Source organism: Aquila chrysaetos, chromosome 22 (assembly GCF_900496995.4).
Source record: "Aquila chrysaetos chrysaetos chromosome 22, bAquChr1.4, whole genome shotgun sequence".
Taxonomy (NCBI): domain Eukaryota; kingdom Metazoa; phylum Chordata; class Aves; order Accipitriformes; family Accipitridae; genus Aquila; species Aquila chrysaetos.
This window is the reverse complement of record NC_044025.1, coordinates 14,492,557-14,517,312: the sequence shown is the minus strand read 5'-3', so window position 1 is coordinate 14,517,312 and position 24,756 is coordinate 14,492,557. Positions and strand designations below refer to the sequence as shown.

Here is a 24,756-nt window from a genome sequence, read left to right as displayed (position 1 = left end):
TGTGACTTGTCATTCTCAAACAGGCATATGCTTTCAGTACGTGTCATGTATCTTGCTCGTGAAAGCTCAGTGTCTGGCAAGGGAAATGTTTAAAGCCACCGTGAGAACTGTTAGAAGCAGAAAGGGGAGGTTTGTATACAGGTCAGACCTCAGCACTTCCAAGTGTTGGCTGAGATCCCAAAGCAGGCACAGAAAATACCACATGTAGACCCAGGACCGGAGGAGGTCTGCTGGGCCAGCCAGTCTCCTGCTGTCACTGGTCACTGGGTGAGACCTTCCTACTCAGACCTGCTCTCCAACTACAGCTGTTCTGACTGCCCATCTTGCTCAGAAATGCATTGTCGGGTCTCAGCATGGAAATAACCATGTTGAAAGTTAGTCTGTTCTTCAGTTGCCTGCCAAATCACAAAATTTTGTCCCGATGCTGTAATTTACAGTATGGAATTCAGTGGCCCAAAAGACTGTAATCCTGTAGATTACAAATGGCCAAAGCCTCACAGGGCAGGACTGTGTTGGAAAATTAAAAGGTATTGAGCTGATTTGGCAGGGAGAGAGGCTGATACAGAGCTGCAGCTGAAAACAGTCTTGATTACGACCTTCATTACAAACCTGAAGGAAGGAGTATATATATCATAACTGAACTCCGTGCCTGGAGCAGACTTCAGGGAAGGGCTAATGGAGACATTATTATGAGCAGGGAATAATCCTAAAAAAACCCAGAAACAACACAGCTGAGAAAATTTACCAAAATACTGTTTTCTCATTTGGAGGCAACAACACAAATCTCAGGAATGCCACAGGGACCACATCAGAGACTGAGGCATCAGTTTGGCTTCCAAAATGATACATCTGCAAAAGCACAGACCAGAGAAAATTTGGGAGTGTGTATGCACATGCTTTATGACGCACGGGGAGATGGGACCAAAATTGTAATTATCGGGATGAAGATTAAGAAAGGAGTTGTTGAGGTAAACGTTAATGCTCTCCTTCCCCAATGGAAGCAACGTTAATGTTGGAATAACTTTTCCAGGGGAAGTCCATAGTCTGGTTTTGGCATTGCAACCTGCAACGCATTTTGAGACAGGCACTTACAAAATCCTCATCAGAACCTGAGGCTTGCACTGAACACAGTTGCAGGCTTTAATGTCTATGAACAGATATAATGTATTAGGGAAAGAAAAGAAGCTATTGAAGCATTTCATCTGCAGTGAGCTCTTATTTATGTGACACATTTGCTTTCTGCTGCTGCTTATCTTCCCCCCTCCCACCTCTCACTCCCCTCTTTTTACTCTGTTTTAATAATTCAGCTCTTACAGCCCAGAATTAAATGTTGTACTGAACTAAGAACAGGGTGCTATGTACCGTATTAACATGCTGTGGTTTTGGTGCTTTGTTCTTTTCCTCTGTTGTTGTTCATGCTTCTCAGCAGAAAGCTACACCGTGATACTGTACTTAGTTTTCTGAGTATAGCACTATCTGCAGAAGGACCAATATAATACAAAAGGCCATCTAATAAAACAGCAGAAGCAAAATTGGTTCAACCATCATCACTCGCCTTCTTTTATAATATTGCTGTCACTTTTTCATTTGTAGTAATCTTGCTTTAATATTTATGGCTCTGCTTCAGACATGGAGAGTTCAATGAGGACAAATTTGGGGGTTTCTATTTCATTGTAGGAGCTTAGAGAAGAGCAGGGATAGCTGGTCTTCCAGAGCCTGTGGGGCCCGTAGGAACATCCATCTGCAGCTAAACGCCCTGTAAGGCATCACCCCCTCCTCCTAGGGGAGCTGCAGGGGAGCTCGAGGTGAGGCTTGTGAGCAGGAGATAGTAGCTGGTTTTGTAGAGCTTCTGCTGCTCCAAGGCAACCCAGCATGGCCAGCATCTTCTGTTTGCTGCTTTCGGGACACAGCATAAAGGTGGACTGCCCAGCAGACTGGCTGACAGTGCGAGACAGTTCTGGCATACGTGTCAATGTCAAACTGCTCAAAAGCCATGCAAGGCTCAAGAGCCACAGTTGGACCATCCCTGGGCTCCAACAGCAGGAGATGTACTTTTCATTAACAAAATGTGATGATTTTTAATGATGTAATGTGCCATAGAAGTATCTCAGAAGACTGTATCCCAAATGGGTTTGCTTGCCATGCTTTGACTGCTAGCTGTACCCCAGAAATGAGCCAGACTGGCATGTAGGAAAAGAGAATCTTTTTTAAAAGACTGTCATTTTAAAAATGAGGCAAGGTGGAAAGGTCAGATCCTCTAGTAGAGCTGAAAAATGCAGAATTGTTTCCAGGCACCAAAGCCCTTCTGCATGTCTTTCCTGTTTTAAAAAAGTTATGAAAGCAGGGAGTGCTGGTGGAAAAGCTGTGGCTCTGGTATGGGACACTGGAGAGATGAAGGCAGTAGACAGCAAGAACCTTACACAGCTTGAGAGCAAGCCATCAGTGCTTCCAGCTCAGAATATGGTCTCATTTTGGGTCTATACAAGCATGGCACAAGAGGCAGTCTCTGACCTGAAGGACTGGAACAGATGGGGCTCAGAGAAAGGCAGTTGCCTTCCTCCACCTCGCAAGCAAAGATCCAAGTCATGATTAGATAACAAACCTGAAACAGAGATGGCACTGGACCCATTTCCCCTTACACATAATCTGATCTGTTAGCCACGGGATCCTCATTAGCCAGCCTGTCCCTATTAGAATAATAACCTAATTCTAACCACAGAAGGAATGGGCTTTTGCAAAGTCTGAATGCTGCTTGAGATGGGCATCATTTCCTTTCCAGGGGTGTCTCTGTTCTCTTTCAATGGGTTAGCCATCAGTTGAAGGCTACCCAGAAAATACAGCCGTCAGCTGACATCTTATTTATGGCAACATCCAAGTCTATCACCCCAGAAGTCCCAGGTCTCAGCAGATACATGCCCACGTCTCCTTTGCATTCTTGTCCAGGACCTGTTAAATAATGCTCATGATCTCAGGTGTTTCATGTAGGGGGTTTGCATCTAATTCCTATTAAAAGTGTCACCATTGCTCAGAAATCATTTGAGTATTGACTGGAAACCCTTCAATATATTTAATTCTTGATTTTATGTGATTTAACAAAATGTTAGCAATCCCAAAGTAACAATATGTTTAAAAACAAGCAAAGCAAGCAAGGAAAGTCTTGTCAAACATCTTGTTTTTCCTTCTTTCCTTTTTTCAACAAGCTCAGTGACCCCATTAAGACCTTTGATATTTGGATTTTCTCTTCTGTTTTGTAGTCACACTGGATAAAAACTACATTCAAAGACTCTCATAGAAAAAGGAAAAGAGGTTTCCAGGTGTGAAGTACACAAGTGGAAGAGCTAGGATTTTCAACTGGTCCCTTTGACAGAGAGGTTAAAGTCAGCTTCCCGTGGCCATATCTTCCACCACCATGATTATAATTCAGAAGTGCACTTAAATGACTGAGAGTCCATGTCATTAATTTTTTGTTGACAAAAGCGCCATGCTATTTCTGTTTCCTTAAACTGAGCAGCATGTGAGAAAGAAGTACCCCAAATCCAATTTGATCTCAAGGGAAACTTATCATTTGTCAGCCAGGCAAACTAAGACTTATTTGTCAGGCAGGCGAACTTAACTAAAAAAATTGAAGCTATCAGCATAAACAGTTATGAGCAGCTCTTCAGTCATAGATTATTGTTTAAGTATGAGGGAAGGAAAGCAGATCTTAATGTAAAAATCAACACTACTTTCCAGCTTCCAAGATGGTTAGAGCAGCAGTGCAGGAAAATGATGGTAGGGAGCACACTTCTGCGTCTTTTACATATTTGAAAGAGAAACATGTATTTCTTGTGATATCACATCAGCCTGATTTGCAGTTGATCAAATATATGGGACATATCTGCTGTCAGCTAAATACATGCGTGGAGCAATGGGGGAGTGTAGAATCTGTTTGGCTTTCCCCTGCTAGAAAAATCTGTGGGAACATGCTGTCGTTGGGATGTGCTGAAGAGATGCGCTCTGGCACCTACGCCACACTGGAGAACTGTGAGGACAAACATTTGGGAGGAAAGCTGAGCTGATCCTAATTGAAGCAGACACTAGCACTCTTTCATTGTAATTCCACCAGCTTCGTCAACCTGATGTCAGGTTCTCCATCACCATGTGAGGGTCGCATACAGCCAGGGCAAGCTAAGAATAAATTACACGTGCACATCCCCCCTCCCCTTTCCCACACGTGCACACATACACTCCAAGTGAGCAAAGAAAAGCAAGTGGAAACTGCTCCTTGACACCACTGTTGTCAATGAGTATGTTTTGCTGCAAGTGAGAGTTTTGGTTCTGTGTCCCAGGAGTTTGGGCAGATGAAGGAGGTGGCACACTGGTATTGGGGCTGCAGGCACTGCAGGGCTAATCTTTAATAGCTTACTGAGGACAGTAGACTGAGCTGAGTATTTTGTTACACTCAAAGTCTGGCCACACTCATCTTGCAATTTTTAAAAGGCATTTGTTAATTTGGTTTCTGGAGTAAGTGCTGCGTGTGCTGGATTGGGAGGTTTCAAAGATTTCTTATTGTCTTGGAGTCTACATTTTCAAATTGCACTATTCTTTCCCTGCCTGCTTGGGCTATGAAGAATAGGTTGCTCAAAATCCTCACAACATCTGCAGCTCAGTATCATAGGAATGGCTTTCCTGGAGAGGGTGCGGTGTCTTCCCTCCTAGAGGGATCTCAGATACGACATCCTCCAGGGTCGGGAAGGCTTCTGAGATCTGGCAGGGACCATCTAGGGGTTTTGTCTCCTTCTGCAACAGAGAACATGAGTCGTTTGTGGGGAACATCTGGGGATATTTCGTTTAATCAGGTTTTTTACTGCTCTTGTGGCTTTGGGTATTAGCACTGTCTCTGCTACTTCTGTTCTCTGACAGAGGCAGTTGAGCCTCCTGAGAGTCAACTAAACCATATTATTGGCTGTCTTCAAGGGTAGCTGGGTAAAACTTAATGGTCCATGAGATACAAAAAGTCAGTAGAAATGATCTAATGTCCCTTTCTAGTCTTAAACTCAGTGAAATGGTGAAAATTCTGCTTCTAAAGGAAATGGCAGATGAGCGGTTGCCAGGATCTCCTACCAGGCGACTTCTCCAGCTGTGTCCATGGGGAGCAGTTCCCTTTTTGCAGTCCTGTTTGCAGATTCTCAGCAGAATTGCACCATTTTCACTCCTGGAGACCAAATCCTCATTCCCATCCTTCTGTGCAGCCCATTTGCCCTTCCTCCCCCTCAAATGCCAAGACTGTTTCAGCCCCTCTTTGTCGTGACCGTTTCCGAGAGAAACTTTTTGGTTTCCCTTCTGCCTTTGCCAAAATCCAAATGAGATATCTGTTATAGCTGACATCTGCCTTTCACATGGATCAGATCAAACCTCCAGTTGCAAAATATCTCTGCCCCTCCTAAATCATAGAGTCATTTAGGTTGGAAAAGACCTTTAAGATCATCAAGTCCAACCATCAACCATGCCCCCTAAACCATGTCCTGAAGTGCCTTGTCTACACGCTTTTTGAACGCCTCCAGGGATGGTGACTCAACCACTTCCCTGGGCAGCCTGTTCCAATGCCTGACAACCCTTTCAGAAAAGAAATTTTTCCTAATGTCCAAACTAAACCTCCCCTGCCGCAACTTGAGGCCATTTCCTCTCGTCCTAGTTCCACCCACCTCGCTACAACCTCCTTTCAGGCAGTTGTAGAGAGTGATAAGGTCTCCCCTCAGCCTCCTTTTCTCCAGACTAAACAACCCCAGTTCCCTCAGCTGCTCCTCATAAGACTTGTAAATGCAGAAATCAGTCTTGTGCATCTACTCTCTCTGTGTCTGCTTGAGAGCTTTTGCCAAAAAAAGTCTACCAGAAATTTTTATACGCTTGAAACATCTCTTTCGCTTTCCTCTTCTGCAGAGCAAATGTGCAATTTAAAAGTATGGGAATGTATTTTTCTTTTTCTTGGAAGCATTTGCAAAGGTGGCCAGAGCTGCCTTTCTCCAGCTGCCAAGTAGGTGTCCTATCCTGCGTGTGCTTTCAATAAAATCAGTGTTTCCTCTCTCCGATTTAAATGCTTTACCTTGAATATTTCCATATGAAAAGAGAAACTTGAGATAAACTGCAGGACTAAAAATCCTAGAGTCTGGAGATTTCAAGCATGAGTGAAGCATGCATGCTTTTATCCTCATCTGAATTCAAGGACACACCACCTCCACGACAGCTACCTTTCCACAGAGGGAGAGGGAAGGCCTCCTCCTGCTTGCTCTGCCACATCAGTCACTTTTTAACTAACTTACAAAACTATTTTGATTTTTACTGTAAGTTAGAAGTGCTTTTAGGACAGTCTGAGGAGCTCTCACCTCACCCAGCTGCAACAGGCACTGCGGAGCTGTATCCAAAGAGCAGATGGCTGTCGCTGGGCTGTCTTTCCAGCGTAACCAGGTGACAAATCAAGTTAATGCCTCGGCTTTTACCTAATTTTGTTCATGGAATGGCACTAGGGAGCCTCAGTGAGAGATCTTATGCCTGGAGAAGGAGGGAAATGGGATGTCCGTGGTGCCTGGTGCAGCACACACTGGGAATGTCCCAGCCAGAAGTCCCAACCTGATCAATTATACAAGACTGATCAGGGTGAATATGGTAGCAGTTGCCATAGTTATCAATCATTATGAACTATATTTTCTGAGGTCTTGTTTAGAGGAAAACTATTCTGTAATTAATTACAAATTTGTTGTGAGATGATAGCATAGTTACAGCCCAGAATAGATGTTCTCTGTCCTTCTTTCCCTTTGCGCAGCCCAGAGGCCAAGAATAGCATACGCAAACTGTCACAAATGTCTGCATTTACATCCAAGTAAACACTCTCCACTCATGCTCGCATCCTTGGATATGCAAACATTTATGCTGTTGCATTTCACCCAGTTTCCCACCTGCAGGAATGAGCAGAGGCTGAACTGTCCAAATTCAACTGCCAGAGCTAATTACCAGATTGACTGCAACTCTCTTCTGTAGGAAAAGCCAGGCTGTGGCCATCTAGCTGTCAAGAGGTAGTTGGCACGAGGTTTGCAAAGTGTGATGTTATCACCAGCCAGTTGACCAGAAGAGCTCAACTTCTCGGACCTTCCATTCCAGCATGATCTTTATCCCTTTTGTGTTTCTTAATCTTTTTAGAAAAGCAACAGTCAGAGGCTAGTGACTGCTGAGGAACTAATAAGCTTCCTCCCCACTAGAAAAACAAAGAGAGTTTAAAATATTTGCTTCCTCTAGTTAAGGTTTACGGTTTTTAATATTATGTTATTAGGAAGTTGCAGAGCAATCAAATGAGAACACAATTGTTAATAAATTTGCTTAATAAAACAATTAAAGTAAATACAAAGAAATTCCAGTGATTTCTTAGTGTATTAAATAAATGGCAAGTAACTTCTTTTCAGTTTTGCTGGGTAAATTCATTTGGAACATCTGTAATTTAAAATAGTCATGAGATTCACATAATTTTGCAGCCACCACTTTTACATTATGCTAAGTTCAGTCCCAGAAAGGTGGCTGCAGTTCTCACTCTTTTCATTTTTCCAGATTAACTGACACAACAGTTTCTTTGTTGTTCTTTGGGTGATAAACCTCAGCAAGCCTTTTTTTTTTTTTTTTTTTTCAAATTATCTGCCTTGTCCATGGCCCCTCTTAGTCTGAAAGTACAAAGCAAGCCAGGGTTCTTTCCAAACTCACTAATGATAAAGACTGTTCGTTCTCCCAGTTGTCTTTGGTGCAATCTGTTTCAAACGCTGGGATTGATGAGTGTCTCAGAACAGTGTAGGAGGGCTGCCTGAGCGTGACTGAGGCACAGAGTTAAAAAAAAAATCTAAAAAATAATAGATTCATTTCAAATAGAAAATAAAATTCAAGGAAGCCATGGCTTGCCCAAAACAAAACAAGCCAGCTAAGTTTATTGTCTGCATTATTAATTGTGCTGGATTGTTCAGCTGCCCCAAGAATGTCACTTTAATAATTCGGTGAGTCTGAAGCCTGTGTCTCCAGAGATCATGTTCTGATCTCTCACATATGGTATATCGCACTGTTCATTAGACCCACTGGTCCAGTCACATGAAAATGATGTTCAGCCTATTTCTATCCATATCTGCTACTTTTCTTCCTGAATGTGTCAGTCTTATGATGAGGGCAGTGACTCCAGCTGATACAGACACAACTGCTGATTGCAAAGAGAGACACTGCCGTGAAAATAAAGTGAAGAGGGTTTTATTTCTGTCATGGTTCGGGCTTCGCGAGAAGTCCCTGCCCCACAGAAATACAAATTCCTTTGGGGGAGGAGGGTGCTGAGGTGTGTGAGATCACAGATGCTGAGCAGTGAAAAGAGGATGGGTGACCGTGGGGACAAACTGCTGGGCTGGGATGCCCAAAATCTGGGCTCAACTCCAAGAGGAAGGAAAAATTCCCACCAGTGTCATGAGATTCAGTTCTCAGCTCTCGACCCTGTGCCATTTCAAATAGCTGGCTGCTTCGTTTTGGTGGTGAGATAGGAGTGGGGACTCGCTTTGCACAGTGGGAAGCAGGATTTCTTGCTCTTCCCTTTGAATATTTGATGTTGGCAGTAAAGAAGTGAGGAACAAGGTAATCATATCCAGTATGGCTGTAAGCCAGTTGGGGATGACTTCTGGTCCTGGCTGGAGGGACAGAGCTTGGATGGAGCCCAGCTAAGGATGCAGTAAGCTCACGTTTAGGAGCCTGTCTCCAGCCACACATGCAGAAGGTTCGGTACTGGTGGCTACCAGCAGAAACCAGGTCAAGGGATTCCCAAGCAGCGCTGAACACCCCAGCGCCGGGGACCCCAAAATGTCACATCCAACTTCTCACCCTGCATTCGGGGGGGGGGGGGGGGGGGGGTTGGCGAGTGATGTGTGAAGTGTTGAGTCAGTATAAATGTCACAGCCAAAGGTCTTCAGAGTCAGAGTGACAACAGGAGGAGACACTAGTGCCAAGAGTTCTGACACAGGGAAAACGCTGTCACTGCCACCACCTCCGGCTTGGAGACTTATTGATGGTAACTTGGGATGTGCCATAAACAGGGGTGATATTAAATGAGTCTGACTGTCTCAGGGGCTAGGTTTTACAACCCAAAGTGTGAACTCTCTCTGCCTCACTGAGATCCTGAGGCATTTTTCCAGCAGCTCCCACGATCTCATTAAGTGCTCTCCCGAGAAGGGCTCCAACGCGAGAGCCCTCCCTGCGCAGCACAGAGACAGCTGCTGAGATCAGACACAAAAATCTGCCAGAGAACTCAGCGAGCACTCCTCATGAAGATCTCCCAAGCCACCATCACTACCTCACTGGGCCCACAGCCTTCCCCACCGTGGCTTTGTGAGGAAACCAGAAATTGCCAGGCAGGTGTCCCCAAGTACCAACGCACCCCAGGTGTCCGAGGCTCTGACCTCAGTGCCAGCAGCTCGTGCCCCAGGCCAAACCTCCCTGTAACTGTGCTATGACTGCATGAAACCTAGGTGAACCTTTGCTGAGATGCCTTCTCAGCATGGTCTCAGCTTCTGAGGTCAAACCCACGGTTGCCTCTTGGAGTCGTCGGCTGCAAAGGGCTGTGCGGTCATGCAAATGCTTTCCTTCTGCTCCTTGGATACATCTGGAGCTGCAATAGCAAGCTCTAACTGCAGCCTTTCTCTCCCATAATAAAACAGGTCCACTGGCCAGACAGCTGCCATCCCAAGGAGGCAGGGCTTGGTGAGCCACCGTGCTTTTCTGCTGAGGGGTTCCCTTGTTCAGATAACACATTTTATCCCAGAAGCAGCAAAAACTTCAGCAGAGCCCTGGGGATACTGAATTCACTCTTCTGTGTCACTTCTGCCTATCAGAGGTAAAGCAGGTCTGTGGAGATCAAGGGCAGAGCAACCCCATGGCCACAAGCCCTGTCCTTCACAGGTTGCATTCACCAACCCACAGACCTCGGGGAAAATGATCTAGTCCAGAGAGCCTGCAGCTTATCTCAGGGAAAAGGTTTATTTTGGCGACTTCCCTGAGAAACCTCCTTGTCCTTCTGCCCTCATGACCTTTCTCTCTGTTTCTCCAGTCTGCTCGCAGTTCTCCAAGGGCGTCTACGCCATCTTTGGATTTTACGAGAGGAGGACTGTCAACATGCTCACGTCTTTCTGTGGGGCTCTTCACGTCTGCTTCATAACACCAAGCTTCCCCGTTGAAACATCCAACCAGTTTGTCCTCCAGCTTCGCCCAGAGCTCCAGGATGCCCTCATCAGTGTCATCGAGCACTACAGCTGGCAGAAGTTTGTGTACATTTATGATGCTGACCGGGGTAAGTCACAAGTACATGGGAAGGGTTACCAGACAATCAAACATAGTGGGCTAGATGGAGTCTTTTCCTCAAGAAGTCCTCTTACTATGGGTTGCTGGAGGCTGAGAGGGTGGCTAAAGGAAGGGTCACCCTATGCCTTCTCTGTTCTTTATTCCTTTTCTAAATATCCATTACTGCAGAAGGTGGACGTTATTCTAGATGAAGCATTAGCCTGACTCAGTATGTCTGTGTTCATAGGGTCAGGTCTGAATCCCATCAACACGAGGGAAATACTTAATGTGTAAGTGGTTTGAGTTTCAAATGGGGAAATTGGTTATATTGAATAGGTCCCATATTGAATAGGTCTGTCGAACTCAAGGCCACCGAGTCCCATGTTTACAAATGTGAACCGACAGCTGCTCAGGTCTCACCTGAGCCCACATCCAGTTGTGATACCTGTGTGTGTTTCTGGCAGGTAGCTTAGAAAATTCCAGGTTCTCCATGTTAGTGCGTGTTAGCTGTCTGTGTAAAATAACAAAAGCCTTTGTGGGCTTCTTGGAAGATATTAACTAACTTTCTAAACCATGAACAGGGCTAGTGAGCTCATTGCTCTGTGATTCAGCTTCCCCAGCTCTCAGATGCCTTTAAAGCTCTAGGCTTGGAGGCTGAGAGCAAAACGGACTTGTGGAGGACAGTGCAGAGGTAAGGGTGATTCACAGCTCTGTCCTGGAAGTTATCGTTAGCCCTTGCAGGGACAGGATGACCTTAAGAGACAAGGAGAAGGTATAAAAGCAACCCACCCTGCTTTCTGTTGTCATGAGGCATGGGCATGCTGAATATCCCAAAAGGACTGCAGTAGGCAGGGTTGTCTAGCAGGACTCTAGAGCGGTGCTGACTACGTGTATCTCCTCTGGAAGGCTGTGCATGTAATTTAGGCAAGATTCTTTTAAAAATAATGAAGTTTTCTGATGAGATGCCAAGAGAGACAGAGACGCTGAATATGGTTGCGTACTGTGATTGCTAAGGGTGTCCCTAACCCTAGGAGCGTACAGCCTAAACAGATCAAAGACGAGAAGGGAACTATGGCCCAGAGAAATCGAGTGATTGGGTAGTGACAGACAAGAAGACAGGGATTAGAGCTCTTATCTGAATCCCACAGCAGGGCCTGATCAACGAAACTGATCTGCCGATTACAAAGGAAAACTGGGCCTGGAATCATCCTATTTTCCTGTGCTAGGACAGAAAAAGCAGGAGTCATTAATACAAGCCTAGCTGTGTTTGGGTAGGATGCTAGACTATTAGCTGCTCTCTGTAGTTCTGCTGCACTCTTGCAATGCTTTATCCAGCCTGGCTTGAGGCACCTGTGCAGGCTGTCAGAAGGATGGAAAGATGCCATTGCACAACTAAAACCTGGTTCTCTCCCTGCTGTCCTCTTCACCCTCTCTTCCCATCATAGGTTTGTCAGTCCTACAGAAAGTGCTGGACACTGCAGCCGAGAAGAACTGGCAGGTGACAGCTGTCAACATCCTGACAACAACAGAAGAGGGCTACCGCATGCTGTTCCAGGAGCTGGAGAAGAAGAAGGAAAGGCTGGTGGTGGTGGACTGTGAATCTGAGCGGCTGAACATCATCCTTAGCAAGGTTGTGTTGGTGCGGGTCTTCTGGGAGGGGTCTTGCATGCAGGGCGGGAAGGGTTGTTTCTCCTGGAGCAGTTCTCCTCCCCATTCTTGTCTGATCCGTGTCTCATTGTGGCTCTCATTGGATGTGGTGCATGTGCATTGCAGCAGGCTGCCGAGCTTGCAGGTATTTCTCCGTGGTGTTACTGTGGAAACTGTAAAGCTGTATCAATACTAGAAGCTGTCATGTATTCATGCTGAGTGATCTTTGTTGCTCCATGTTTACTGCTTGTTTGACTCCTCTGCTGAACCCTTTACACCCCCTTACTGCCCAACAAGTTTGCTTTGTGCTAATTCCTCCAGGCAACGTGCACAAGACGTGGCACTTCCTTATTCTGCTGAGTTTTCCTCCACTTTTCCCACCTCCTGTGAGATAGGGTGGAGGTGTGAATTGGCACTGCCAGACTCCTGGTCCTCCAACCTCCATGTACTGCACCAATTTCTCACAACAAGTGCCAGCAGGACAGAGATGGAGAAGCTTTATGGTACATCTGTAGTCCTCAGGAACCCCGTCTCCAGATCAGGCTAGAGCTCACCATCCTCACAGGGCATCCAGGCTGTAGCAGGATCGGATGTTTCCAGCTCCTCTCATGCCTTGCAGCGAGAGACACGCGTTCATTCACAGCCATCTCCCGGCTGTTTTGTCAGCTCATGGCCACGAAGCAGATGGGATATGCAATAGAGGACTCGGCAGCTAGGTTGTGTGCCCTGCCTTTACTCATCCTCAATCTAGATAGGTCGCCCAGTAGTGCAGACCTCAATTTTCCCCATCCTCTTTCCTCCATGCCTCCCTTAATGGTTTCCCTAGTCCTGAATATAGACTTCTGGGGACAGGAGACCAACGCAAGCCCATGGACGGGTCTCAGTCCACACTTGTGTCCCCTCTTCAACTCCAACCACAATACTTTTCCCTCTCACACCTACAGCCAAGGCCTTCCCCACCGCTGTGACTCCCATCCCACACGGCTTAGAAAGGGCCGCGCAGTGCCACGCAGCAGGCGCGCTGTGACTCCCGCTATCGTACTTCTCATAACCAGCTCACTCTTACCTCGTGCTTCACACGTCGCCTTGTCTAAGCTACCTGTCATCTCCCGTCTCACACTTCAGCTGCTCGCTGTCTGGGGCAAGGACTGCCATTTCACCAGCTGCACGGCTCAGCGACGAGCACAATCCATCCTCGCTGGATGTCTCTGGGTGCTACTCTATTATATATAATAACGAAACAGGTAGCAGGTTTTAACCTCAAAGTAAAGGTCACGCTCATGAAGGAGAGACCAGATTACTGTGGAGGGTAAAATTTTCTCACTGACCATGGAGTAGCTGCAGTTGAACAAAATTTTTGACAGGACCTAGGCAGTGAATTTGCCTTTTCTGCAGGCTTTCCTATAGGTTATATCAGATTTCTAGGGTTAATGATGTTGTTTTTTTAAGTCTGGTTTGCCTAACAGAAAGTTAAGTTCTGTAGTCAAATATTATCTAGTTTTCCTAATATGAACAGGAAATAAGTGTTTCTTTCACACTTCTTCACATGACTGGAGCAAGAGTTAAACTTAGATATAAGTGAAGCTATTTGCAAGAGCTCTAAAAATCCAGATCTTGTGGTTATTTGTTTTGCAATGCTGTAAAAAACATCCATTCCCAGGGAAAAGAGGGAAAATGTTGTCTTTTCCTACATTAAAGACAGCAATTCCAAGGTGTCTGTGCCTAGGAGGTAACAATCCTGTTAGGAATAAGGTTGTGAATAACTTTTTCAGACCCGTGTAGTCCATTTTCATCCTCGTTTGCCTTCTGGGTCTGAGTCCACAGGGATTTCTGAGAGCTGAGGTAGTTATCCCGGTGTAAGCAGGGGATGCCAGGTCTTTCACAACATGCAGATGACCGGAGGGAGTCAAAGATAGTGTTCAGCTCATTATCATGTGAAATTCAGCTGGGACTTAAACTTGGGCTGGCGGCTGGTCTCTCAGCTCACTGCACCGGCAACCTCTGCATGGATGTCACTGCTCTGTTTGCCCCCTCTCTTTGAGTGTCTGAGGTGTTCAAAGAGCTGCCTCAGCCTCTCAGGGACATTTTAATGCATTTATCTTCTTCCCTGGCAAGCCTGTTTCTGTCCTTTGGTGGCGGTGGATTTGTGCTCCCCAGTGAAGAGAAGAGCTGGGCATGGCTGTTTAGCATCAGTCCCTTAAACGCACACGCTGGTGTTTGCACACACTTTTTATCTCTTCTCCCCACTCCGTACACATAACACAAATAACCACTGCTGACTCCAGCAAGGCAGTCCTCACGTTCTGGAGACCGTAGCTGTAGAGGAGCCGGTGCTCAATGCGTTAATGATACGCGGGAAAATGACCTGATTTCTTTCTTGGAGATTTCTCTGTGTTGTGTCTCAAGGGCATGATTTATCTTTGCCGAGGTAGCTGTCGTTTATGAGCCAGGCCTTGGTTCAGGGCAGGATATCCGCGGGGCCGTGCTGTGTAGCCTTAATGGGATAAGTAAGTGGTGGGTTGTATTCCATCAAAGCCCTGTATTGTTTCTTCCTTGTCTCTCATTAAAATGAATAACTGGAATTTCTCCTTTGCCACTGTTTCACTCTGAGAGGATTTCTCTCTAATAGATGTCAAACTGGCCCATTAAGAAGTGGGTAATGAAACCTAGGTGGCCCAAGTGAGCTATCAGCATGCAGCCCAGCACAGCCTCTCACCACGTTCAGGCTAAGTGATAAATGCTATTATAACCTCAGCTTGCTACCACCATCCGGACACATTAGGACTGAGCAAGCATTTTAAAATAAATTAAGATCACAAATAACTGTGTAAAACACAGGAAGCAAGCCTCATAATTCAGGTGGATGGGCTGCAAGATTAACAGCTCAGGGAAAGCTGGATGGCAGCCCTCTCCGGTTCATCAACTGTGACACCTAATAAAATAACAAAGGGAGAGTTTGGGCAGAAGGAGCCAATGGCAGCTATTGTTGACACTGGAGAAACAGGGAATTGGATCGTAATTCTTAGACATCCCAGTGCCCTGGAGACGGTCCTTCCTCCCACAAGGTCTGGGACTTACTGCAAAGGTCAGTCTCAGCTGATGAATGGAAGAGGACAAGTTGGGTCTGATTTTGCATCTCAGATCTGGCAATGGAAGATACTCAGAAAACTACCCATAATAAGAGTATATATCTTTATAGTCTTAGGTATACAGAGCTGTTTTTTCTGGGGGGTCCAAACTGCTCAGTAGAAGCCATACTGAGAGTTCCTGTGCAGAGAACCACAGGGCAGTGAAGCTGGTGGAGCTGATACTAGTTGTGTAAGAAACTGCTACTAAATGAAGCCTGCATTGGAGTTAATTGTCACCCCCACGTTAATGCTGGGAACCAGATGAGTTTTAATGTGCATACAAGAGCACTTCATCAGAGAAAGGCTAAGGCAGATGAACCAGTTGCACAGAGCAAGTGTCAGCTCATTTATAATCCATTTGGAAATCCCTAAATGGCTGCTTATGATAATCTGGGAGTGCTGTCCCATGGGGAGGATCAGTCTGTGCGTACCCTTGTCTGACGCTTCTCAAACACCTGCTACCAGCCTCGTATCAGTGAGAAGTCCTGGATAGACCGATCTCTGGTCAAATCCAACACAGCAGTCATTTTATGATCATTCTGGCTGTGAGGATCTTGCTGGCCTCTCTACTGTTCATGCAGATTTTGCCACAGCATTGGCAATGCAGGCAGTCGTTCAGAATCAATTCATACGACAATAGAAATAAGAGGTAGTGTTGCCAGCAAAGAAACCTTATGGAAACAGCACAGTTCTCTCAGAAACTGGCAATTCTTGTGTTTTTACAGGTTCTGAGGGCATGTTGGTTTGGGTTTTTTTTCACTGTCTTCTTTCTGTATGTAGATTGGCTCAAATGCAGGTGGTATCTGGCTCTAGTAACCTGGTAAGAATTTAACAGTGCTGCTGGAAATCAATGGAGAGGAATTTCAGTGGGAATATGGAGTCAGCAAGAATAATGTGATTTTTAGCTCTATTCTTTCTGTATTTTTTTTTAAATCAAGGGAGAAAAAGAAGTTAGGGACCATGTGATCAACAACTGTCCCCAGTAATTACAGGCAAGCCTGCAACAGGTGGTGCCTTTCTACCTAGACAAGGGAAACTTTTCCAGCTAACATAAAAACTTTCAGATGTTACAGATCCATAAGCAATTGTGTTGATAAAAAAGAATAAAAACCTAACTCTGCAGGCATCAAGGAGAAGGGAGTAAGTGGCAAAGAGCATATATTGGGACTCCATGAATATGAAGATATAAATAATCTCGACGAACATGCAAGGGGAATCCTCTGTGATTTGCCCAGGCAGCTTTGTTCTGGACATGTGGTTTGAAGCTACCTCAATGCACTAAAGGAGAAAAATTGCCCTTATAGTCTAAACCTCCTGACATTTCACCCAGGTAGGTGTTTGTGGCAGGGACTGTAGCTCAGAGGATGTGCAAAATAGCTCTCTAGTCTTGCTTGATGTTTCAGCTGCATTCACAGGACAAATGGACCCCAGCTCCCCACTTTGTTCCTTTAGTGTCGGAAGTATAAATCTTGTTTAACTTTTAAAAAGACCCAAACAACTGTTTGGGTTTTTTTCCCTGAGCCCATAAGAGACACGTCAGTTTAGGTAGCTGACTCTTCCTGCCTGTGGAATCTGCTTGGGGATCTTGTCCTGTCTAATTTCAGACTTGCTGCTCAAATATCATGTGTGAAAACTCTGTCCTTCCTCTAACAAGATTGTGAACTTTTCTTTTGCTATGTCTTCCTGTCCCTAACTGAACAGTCTCATTGGGGGGAAATGGGGGGGGGGAGGAAGGGCGGGTAAATGAAGCTTTTCTTCCTTAGTTGGTCTCTGCTAAATATCCTTGGTTTTCATCTTGCAGATCATCAAGCTTGAAAAAAATGGGAATGGGTACCACTACATTCTGGCAAATTTGGTGAGTTGCCCTCATTGGTGGGGGGTTTTTTTGCTACCTTGTATTTTGTAAAGTACTATATTTATAGTTACCGAGCTGGATATCTTTTTTCTCATCCACCTTTTGGGTAAAAAAAAATACCAAACTCCTTTGCAGTGTTCTTGTGATGTTTTATCTGTTGAGCCAGCAAGATTATCTGCAGGGTATCTCCAAGGTTGCTGGGGTTTTGTGGTTGGTTGACCCTGGCTGGACACCAGGTGCCCACCAAAGCTGCTCTATCACTCCCCCCCTGGCTCAGCCGGACAGGGGAGAGAAAATATAAAAAAGGGCTTGTGGGTCACGATAAGGACAGGGAGAGATCACTCAACCCATTACCATCACGGGCAAAACAGAGTCACCTTGGGGAAATTAGTTTAATTTATTACCAATCAAATCAGAGTAGGATAATGAGAAATAAAACCAAATCTTAAAACACTTACCCACCCCCACCCCTCCCTTCTTCCTGAGCTTAACTTTACCCCTGATTTTCTCTACCTCCACCCCCCCCAGCAGCACAGGGAGACAGGGAATGGGGGTTCTGGTCAGTTCATCACACCTTGTCTCTGCCGCTCCTTCCTCCTGAGGGGGAGAACTCTTCCCCTACTCCAGCATGGGGTCCCTCCCACAGGAGACAGTCCTCCACGAACTGCTCCAGCGTGGGTCCCTTCCACGGGCTGCAGTCCTTCAGGCACAGACCACTCCAGCGTGGGTCCCCCACGGGGTCACAAGTCCTGCCAGAAAACCTGCTCCAGCATGGACTCCTCTTTCCATGGGGCCACAGGTCCTGCCAGGAGCCTGCTCCAGCACAGGCTTCCCACGGGGTCACAGCCTCCTTCGGGCATCCCCCTGCTCCGGCGTGGGGTCCTCCCCGGGCTGCAGGTGGAGATCTGCTCCCCCGTGGACCTCCCCGGGCTGCAGGGGGACAGCCTGCCTCACCATGGTCTTCCCCACGGGCTGCAGGGGAATCTTTGCTCCGGCACCTGGAGCATCTCCTCCCCCTCCTTCTGCACTGACCTGGGGGGCTGCAGGGCTGTTGCTCTCACATGTTCTCACTCCTCTCTCCAGCTACAGTTTCTGTGCTGCAGCAACTTTTTTTCCCTTCTTAAATCTGTTATCCCAGAGCCGCTACCACTGTTGCTGATGGGCTCGGCCTTGGCCAGCGGCAGGTCCGACTTGGAGCCGGCTGGCATTGGCTCTGTCGGACATAGGGGAAGCTTCCAGCAGTTTCTCACAGAAGCCACCCCTGTAGCCCCCCCACTACCAAAGCCTTGCCTTGCAAACCCAATACAGGGGTTTTTTTGCCTTCAGCTTTGATCTGCATCTTTTCAAAGCCAATTAAACCAACTGTCAACTAATGCTTGTTGCAATAATGATTTTTTTTGCATGTCATGGGCATTTGGGTTCCTGGCATTGCCCTCCTAGCTTGTTTCAGTCAGGCCAATAAGAAGCTGTTGACTATTGGTAACAATTCGCATTTTCTAACCAGTTTTAACCCCATTTTAAAATGCATCCTCCAGGTGAAGTGTTTCACAGCCAACCTGAGAGTCCCACTAAGGGCAGACTTGTTAATGACGATGCACCAAGATCCCTCTGACCTTCCAGTAAAAATAATATATGTACCTATTCTGCAACTTGGTGCTAAATCAAATCTGACTGTCATGGCTCTAAGGAATGAACTGGATGTAAAGATTTCTTTAAGGAAAGGATTCTCCCTTTAATGCAGGGAGGTGCTGCCTGAGGACAGAGCAGTGTTGGGCAGCAGCAGGGCCATCTTTCTGGCGCAACATGCTGTCCTCTCCTAGGAGGCTGGAGAATTTCTCTGCCTAGGGAGGTTTGGGAGGAGGTAAGAAAGAGAGGAATAGCCTCCATCCACAGGGCAGCTGGAGGTTTTCCGCAGCAGAGCTCCTCCCCAGATGTGTCCGTCCATCCAAGGGATGCGCAGCAGAGGACGGGCTGGTGTGGGCAGGCTGGGGCCGAGGCTGCTCCCTCCAGGACCCGCTGTGTCCGTGTGGGGTGAGCCATGTGCGGGGTCTGCAGCCATTCTTCCCTCCCACGGATGCGTCTGCGAGGCAGCACGTCAGGCCTGGGGTAATTAAACTTTAAACTACCAATTAGTCAAGCAGTTGCTGCCGTTCTCCATCTCTCAGTCCCAAGATAACTCTGTAATTTACAAGACAAAAATGGCCACATAATTACCCCGCGATGCCCTGATACTGACCCTGCACTTCTGCGCTGGACGCCTACCATGTAATTACAAAGTTAAAAATGTTATGTTGCGCAGGGGAAGACGTGCAAACTGTAGAGCAGCCAATAACTTCAGTTGCTAATTTTTAAAAAATTATTATTTGCTGTAACCCAGGTCCTGGTCCTCAGCTGTTTATGAAAGTCCCTTCATTAAAGTTAAGCAGGGAAGCTATCTAGAGTAGCTGGAGTGTGTGCTTTTATGTATACCCACGCGGAAGGCTAAATGAGAGTGATATCACCTCTTCTCTCTGTATGGTTTCATAAGGATAAATACATTGAAGGCATGAGGAAGTCTAATACTCAGGTGATGGAGTTTTGAAGGACATTTCCGTCTGTCTTATGATACCACGCTCTCCCACTTTCAGCCTGAGAAAGCACTCTTTTTTCATCTTTAATTTGTTTTCTTAGCCTTTGCACAAATGCTGAGAGGACAGAGCTGGCGGGAAGAGGCTGCATACTCAGCCAACATGGATTATAAATATTTAACTCAGAGCAAAAGGCTTTTTTTTATTTCCCCAGCCCCTCCATAGGGAGATTCTGCCTCCCAGCTGGAGCTCAGTGGAGGGTGCTTTGGCTCCCCGGGACCCACAGGGTCTGACGGGACCACCAGAATCCACTGTTACTAGCTGTGCTTTTCAGCAGCTTTGATTTGGGGGGAGAAGAAGAAGAGTGAAAGGAATTCAAGCTCTTTCCTTTGGTCTTCCCAGCTCCTTAAAACCTAGCATTGCACAAGAGCCAAACTCCTGAGACTCCAGGAAAAAAAAAAAAAAGAGTAGGGGATAATCAGACAACATGGGACAACTATTTTAAAAAAAAGCCTAGCACCCCTCGAGGTGAAGAAGGCCCTTTCCAGGGCAGAACAAGCTTTGTGATTCTGCTGTGCACACAGGCAGGTTCAGGCACCAGAAGCCAAATCAGTTTCTGTGATGTGCTTCACCCACACGAGAGCTACTCGCTGATCGGTTCAGCAAGGAAAATGGCAAAAAGGCCGTGAAGGTCCTACGTTCCTGAGACCATATGGCAGTGAGGAAGGACGGCAAGCCTCCCTTTGCAGGGATGGCTGGGGTTGTTATGAGACATTGGCAGAATGTGGGAAGTCGGCGTCTGGCAGGGTTAAACCATAGCGTGGATGCTCTGATCCAAGAGATCACAGCAGGTTTTACCCTCTTCTAAGGACATCTCATTGCTGGATTAGAGCCTTCAGAGGGTGTAACATGCTGTAATTTATTCCCACTGACTCATACACGTAGTGGATAGACCTTAAACACCCCACATTTTCCCCTGCAGAGAAGTCCTAAGATGACAGGGTGTGCATTGCCCACGTGCACACACACGTACCCTCATGTGCACACCCGCACGCCTACAAAACAGCCCGATTTTGAGAAAGTGGCTCATTCTGGAATAGTGGGTCATAAAAGAATAAGTTAAGAACTAAAAACTGCAAGTGCCTGAACATTTCCAAATTAGTTATTTTTTTGTCCCCTGTACTAACCGATGAAATCCTGATTTTAGGACTCTCCTCCTATATGAAGATAAGGTTCCCAGCCCTGGCTGGAAGAGGCTCTGCCTTGCACAAGTCAATTAAGTCCTCAGCTGGTTCATAGCCACCGACTTATCTGCACTAGCTGGAGCAAGGGGATGAATTTTCAATACCTGCCTTTTGCAACACTGCCTAACCTTCTTGGAGCCTCTCCCATGGGAAAACAATTATGGAGATGACACATTGGAAGCAAATGTTGGGAAATATTTATGGATAACCCCACTGAAATTCTTATTTTTGGCTGTATGCTTGCTCAGCGCTATATTCAGCCAAAAAAAAAGCAGCAGCACACTACTGCCCAGTTACAGCAGCTCCAAACTGGTGTTATATCAGGAATGCAAAGCAAATGAGCTTGCAAGGCAATGCACAGGCTGAATAAGGCCTACAAAATTCATAATGGGTGCATTTTGAACACGGAGGAATTCTCTGTCTGGTCACAGACAATTCATGAACAAAGAGGAACTGGCTTGCATTAATCGCTGCTCGTTTGCCCAGTGGTTGTCGTCGAGTGAGCTGTTGTAAAGCACCAAGCAGAATTTGACAAGTAGCAGCAAATGAAAACTAGTATTTCCTAGCAGGAACAGCTTGCTTTTTCAGTGAAAATGCTGTTGCCAAGGTGAGACAGTAATATTTCTGTGTTCACAAACAAAATGAAACCGTTCTGTACCTTAGGCCACGGGCAAGCATCCTCCTCCGATTCTGCTATGCCTGTTAAAGACACAAGCTGTCTTGTCTGCTCAGCCCTGCCCATCCCATGAAGGTCTGTCTGCAACATCACTGCCAGGGGAAGGGTTCCTGTGAGCATCCCTGCCTCTCCTTGAGGCAAATTTGGCACTGTTTATGGCTTTTGCAAACTCATGAAAACCTGATCCTCGACTGGTACCCATTAGAGTTACCCCAATTAGCTTTTACCAGCTGCCAGCCTGGATGTTTGCCAGGTGTAAGGGCACTGGGGGGTTGCAGTCATATCTCTTTCTCTCCCCCCCTTCTCTCTGTATCTCTATTTTTCTTTCTGGAACTCAAAGAGGTTTGGCAACTTCAAGAAGTGTTTGTTTTTGTGAGTCTTATTTTTCTAAGCTTTGTTCTCAGCCTTTGAGAGCATCAATCTAGCAACCACAAAGAAAAAAAAATACAGTCAATACTATCAGAGCAGCAACCTTCGAAACTTCTGGGATTCCTTTCTTTTGATGTTACAGGCTTTTTCCCCATAACCTTGGCTTCACGTATCTGTTTGTCCTATGCCAGGGATGTAAGCTGACTACTGTCAGTAGTGGGAAAACATCAGCTCTCTTGGGCAGAGGAAAATCTTTGTCTTAAAATAAGTGACATTCGTGTGACCTGTCTTTAAAAGAAAAGTATGAAAGACAGCTGCCACATACAGTGTTTTAGCTTTTTTTCTTTCCTGGCGCATTAGTCCTGGTTGTTCTTTAGCAAATGCTCTCGTTTGAAGTTAAATGGATGAGTGTATGAGATTGCTGATGCTAGGGGTAGCAGGGAAAAGTAAAGATAAAACCAGAGGTGATTAGCAGAGGTAAGCATTTTTCCCTGTGCCATTTTACATCAGCGTGTGTCAGTGCCGAGTTAGGCCATGGACAGAGTTTCACTTTGCAAGCAGTTGTGGTAGCTTTGGAGGTTACCAGCACAGCAGCTTTGCCAGCAGAGTGGCTTGCGTGTGCAGGAGTCAGGCAAAATGTGCTGGTTTGATTCTCTTAACCTGTGGATTAAATGGGCCTCTCTGATTTTTTTTCCCTCCGAAAATGGAAGGGAGAACTTCTGCACTACCAGGGCTGAGATACAGTGACCCGAGACTGACAGCTGGTGCAGACAGCGAAGGAGGAGTACCCTCCCGAACTGGCTGTCGAAAAAGAGGTCCACATCCCTGGGGAGCAAAGTTCTCCCAGCACGGGCAGAGATGGGCTCCCCTAAAGCAATGCAGCACTCGTACCTCCTGCGGCACGTGCTGTGGCTGCGTGGGGAGGGTCTGCTGTGCCCGTGCTGGGTGCGAGCCCGGTGCGAGAAGCTGTACCTGCCACAGCACAAGCGTGACCTGTGGCGCTGGCCGTGTGTCGATGGCTCTGCTCCCTCCACTGAGCCCCTGCTCCAGCTTGCCTGGAGCTAAAATGCTGCAGTTCTCAGCCTGCCATCATCTTGAAAGCTGCCGTGTTTATTTTAATCACCTGCAGTTCTTAACGCTGTCTCCTGCCCCCTGAAGTATTGCTGACTGAGGGTACAAACAAGGTCAGCAATATTCAGGTTTGCATCACTAGCTGATTGGAAACTCCGTTTTGTGGGAGTTTCCAAAAGGATGTGTACAGCATTGACTTCTTGTCCTGGTAGGATCTCAAGGTGCCTGGTCTTGCAAAAATGATATTCTTATGTTGGAAAGAGATGTCCTAATTTCTTTTTAGGTCTCTAAAATTATACCAGCTAGACCTTTCCTTTTTCTGAGAGGTTGGTGCAAGTAGGCTCATGAGAAAACTTGTTTTTCCAGGCGGAGGAAGACAATATAATATATCAGTGAAATTTCTGAGGTTTGCATTTCACTTCCAAACAGCTTTTCTGTCCTGATTCAAAGATTATCAAGCAGAAGAAACCCTTATAACATTATCTCATCTGAATTACTGATAGTAAAAGACAGAGCAGTGCCCTGGATTAATTTTTGCTTGAATTAGAGTGTCTCATGTAAAAGAAAATCATCTGGTTTTGATACAAAAATTGCCCACACGGAAGAATATGAACTGCAACCTTGGAAGGATTTTTGTAGTAGCTAATGAGGGCTCAAAAGCATGAGTGACTTACTGTGGCTTAAAAAAAATCACTGAGCATCAGGTGAGTAACTGACAGATTATATTACAGCCCTTGGAAGGAAAAATGTGTTTGCTTAAATCTCAGCAAAAGCATGTTAAACTAACAGGTTTCCTCAGCTATTTGCAGTCTCCTAATCCATTACCCTGGCTCAACTGGCAAGGGGTGACGTGTAAATCTGTAGTATCTTCCTCATGGTGACTTCATTGGTGCTTTTTTTCTAGTCAAAACTTGCCTAGCTTCAGCTTCCTCCACCAGAATTATGCTTCTGTTTGCTAGACCAAATATTCCATTACTGACATTTTGGTCCTTGTAAACTGTTGATCAGGTCATCCCTTAATCATATCTTTGATTGAAGTCCTGGCATCTGTCACTACACGGCACGTTTCCCAAACCTTTAAATCAGTTTCTGCTCTGAAAGCTCTCTAAAGCACAAACATCTACCTAGAGCATCTGTCCCTCTGCCTGGACTGAGCTTTCCAACAAGATGTGTATGATCATTTATACCCAGAATGTGCTGCAGCAGTAGGATAGGGCTGATGAAAATAACACCACAAAGAAAATCTGTAGGGCTGTACCAAAAAAAAGTTACTGGTCACCTCCAGCCCCATGTCCTTGAAGTCTGGATTCTCACCTGACTTGGTTTGCTTTGCATCGATACACCAGGACAGGAGAGACTCATCAAACTGCAGGATTGGGACCCTGTCTGATAGTGTCCACTCCTCCCATCTTTCTTTTCCCTTTCTTCTTCACTGACTTCTGTGTTACAGTGAGGACTCACATGTTTTGCTGCCACAATGAGATTTGACACATTAATAATTCTGCAGAAGAGAAGAAGGCCTCTCCTGTTGGAAGGCATGCTGGAACGAGACTTGAGCAGATGGGCTCCTTTTTGACGTACCCTCCTTATTAATACAAAGTGATGGGAGTGAGGAATGATGCTTCACTGGAGAAGTCAGGCTTGAAGATAATTTGGTATATTAGGGATGCTCCGTCTGGAAACACTCGACTCCTGGCTCCCTGCAGAAAGACACCGGCGTACCTTGGAATGACAGGAGCCACTTTGCATTCACTCGGCTGATCTACAGCCATTCAGAAGCAATTGTTTTGCTTTGCAAAGTTTCTTATAATCATAAAGTCTGCTAGGAGGAAGCAGTCTGGAATTGGAAGCCATACATGGATAGCATCTAAAGAGAGCT

At 46.1% G+C, this 24,756-nt stretch overlaps 1 protein-coding gene across 3 annotated transcripts in view; it reads left to right on the top strand.

Annotated features, from left to right (window-relative positions):
- GRIA1 (glutamate ionotropic receptor AMPA type subunit 1) overlaps positions 1–24,756 on the top strand; it is a 129,837-nt gene that overhangs the window by 51,515 nt on the left and 53,566 nt on the right. For all 3 annotated transcript variants that reach the window (XR_003921060.1, XM_029998050.2, XM_029998051.2), the window contains exons 3-5: positions 10,091–10,330; positions 11,766–11,950; positions 16,897–16,950. Coding sequence is in view for 2 of the 3 variants with exons in the window: in XM_029998050.2 (XP_029853910.1) it covers positions 10,091–10,330; positions 11,766–11,950; positions 16,897–16,950 (479 nt within the window). In the remaining variant the exon portion in view is untranslated. The remainder of the gene's footprint in view (positions 1–10,090; positions 10,331–11,765; positions 11,951–16,896; positions 16,951–24,756) is intronic.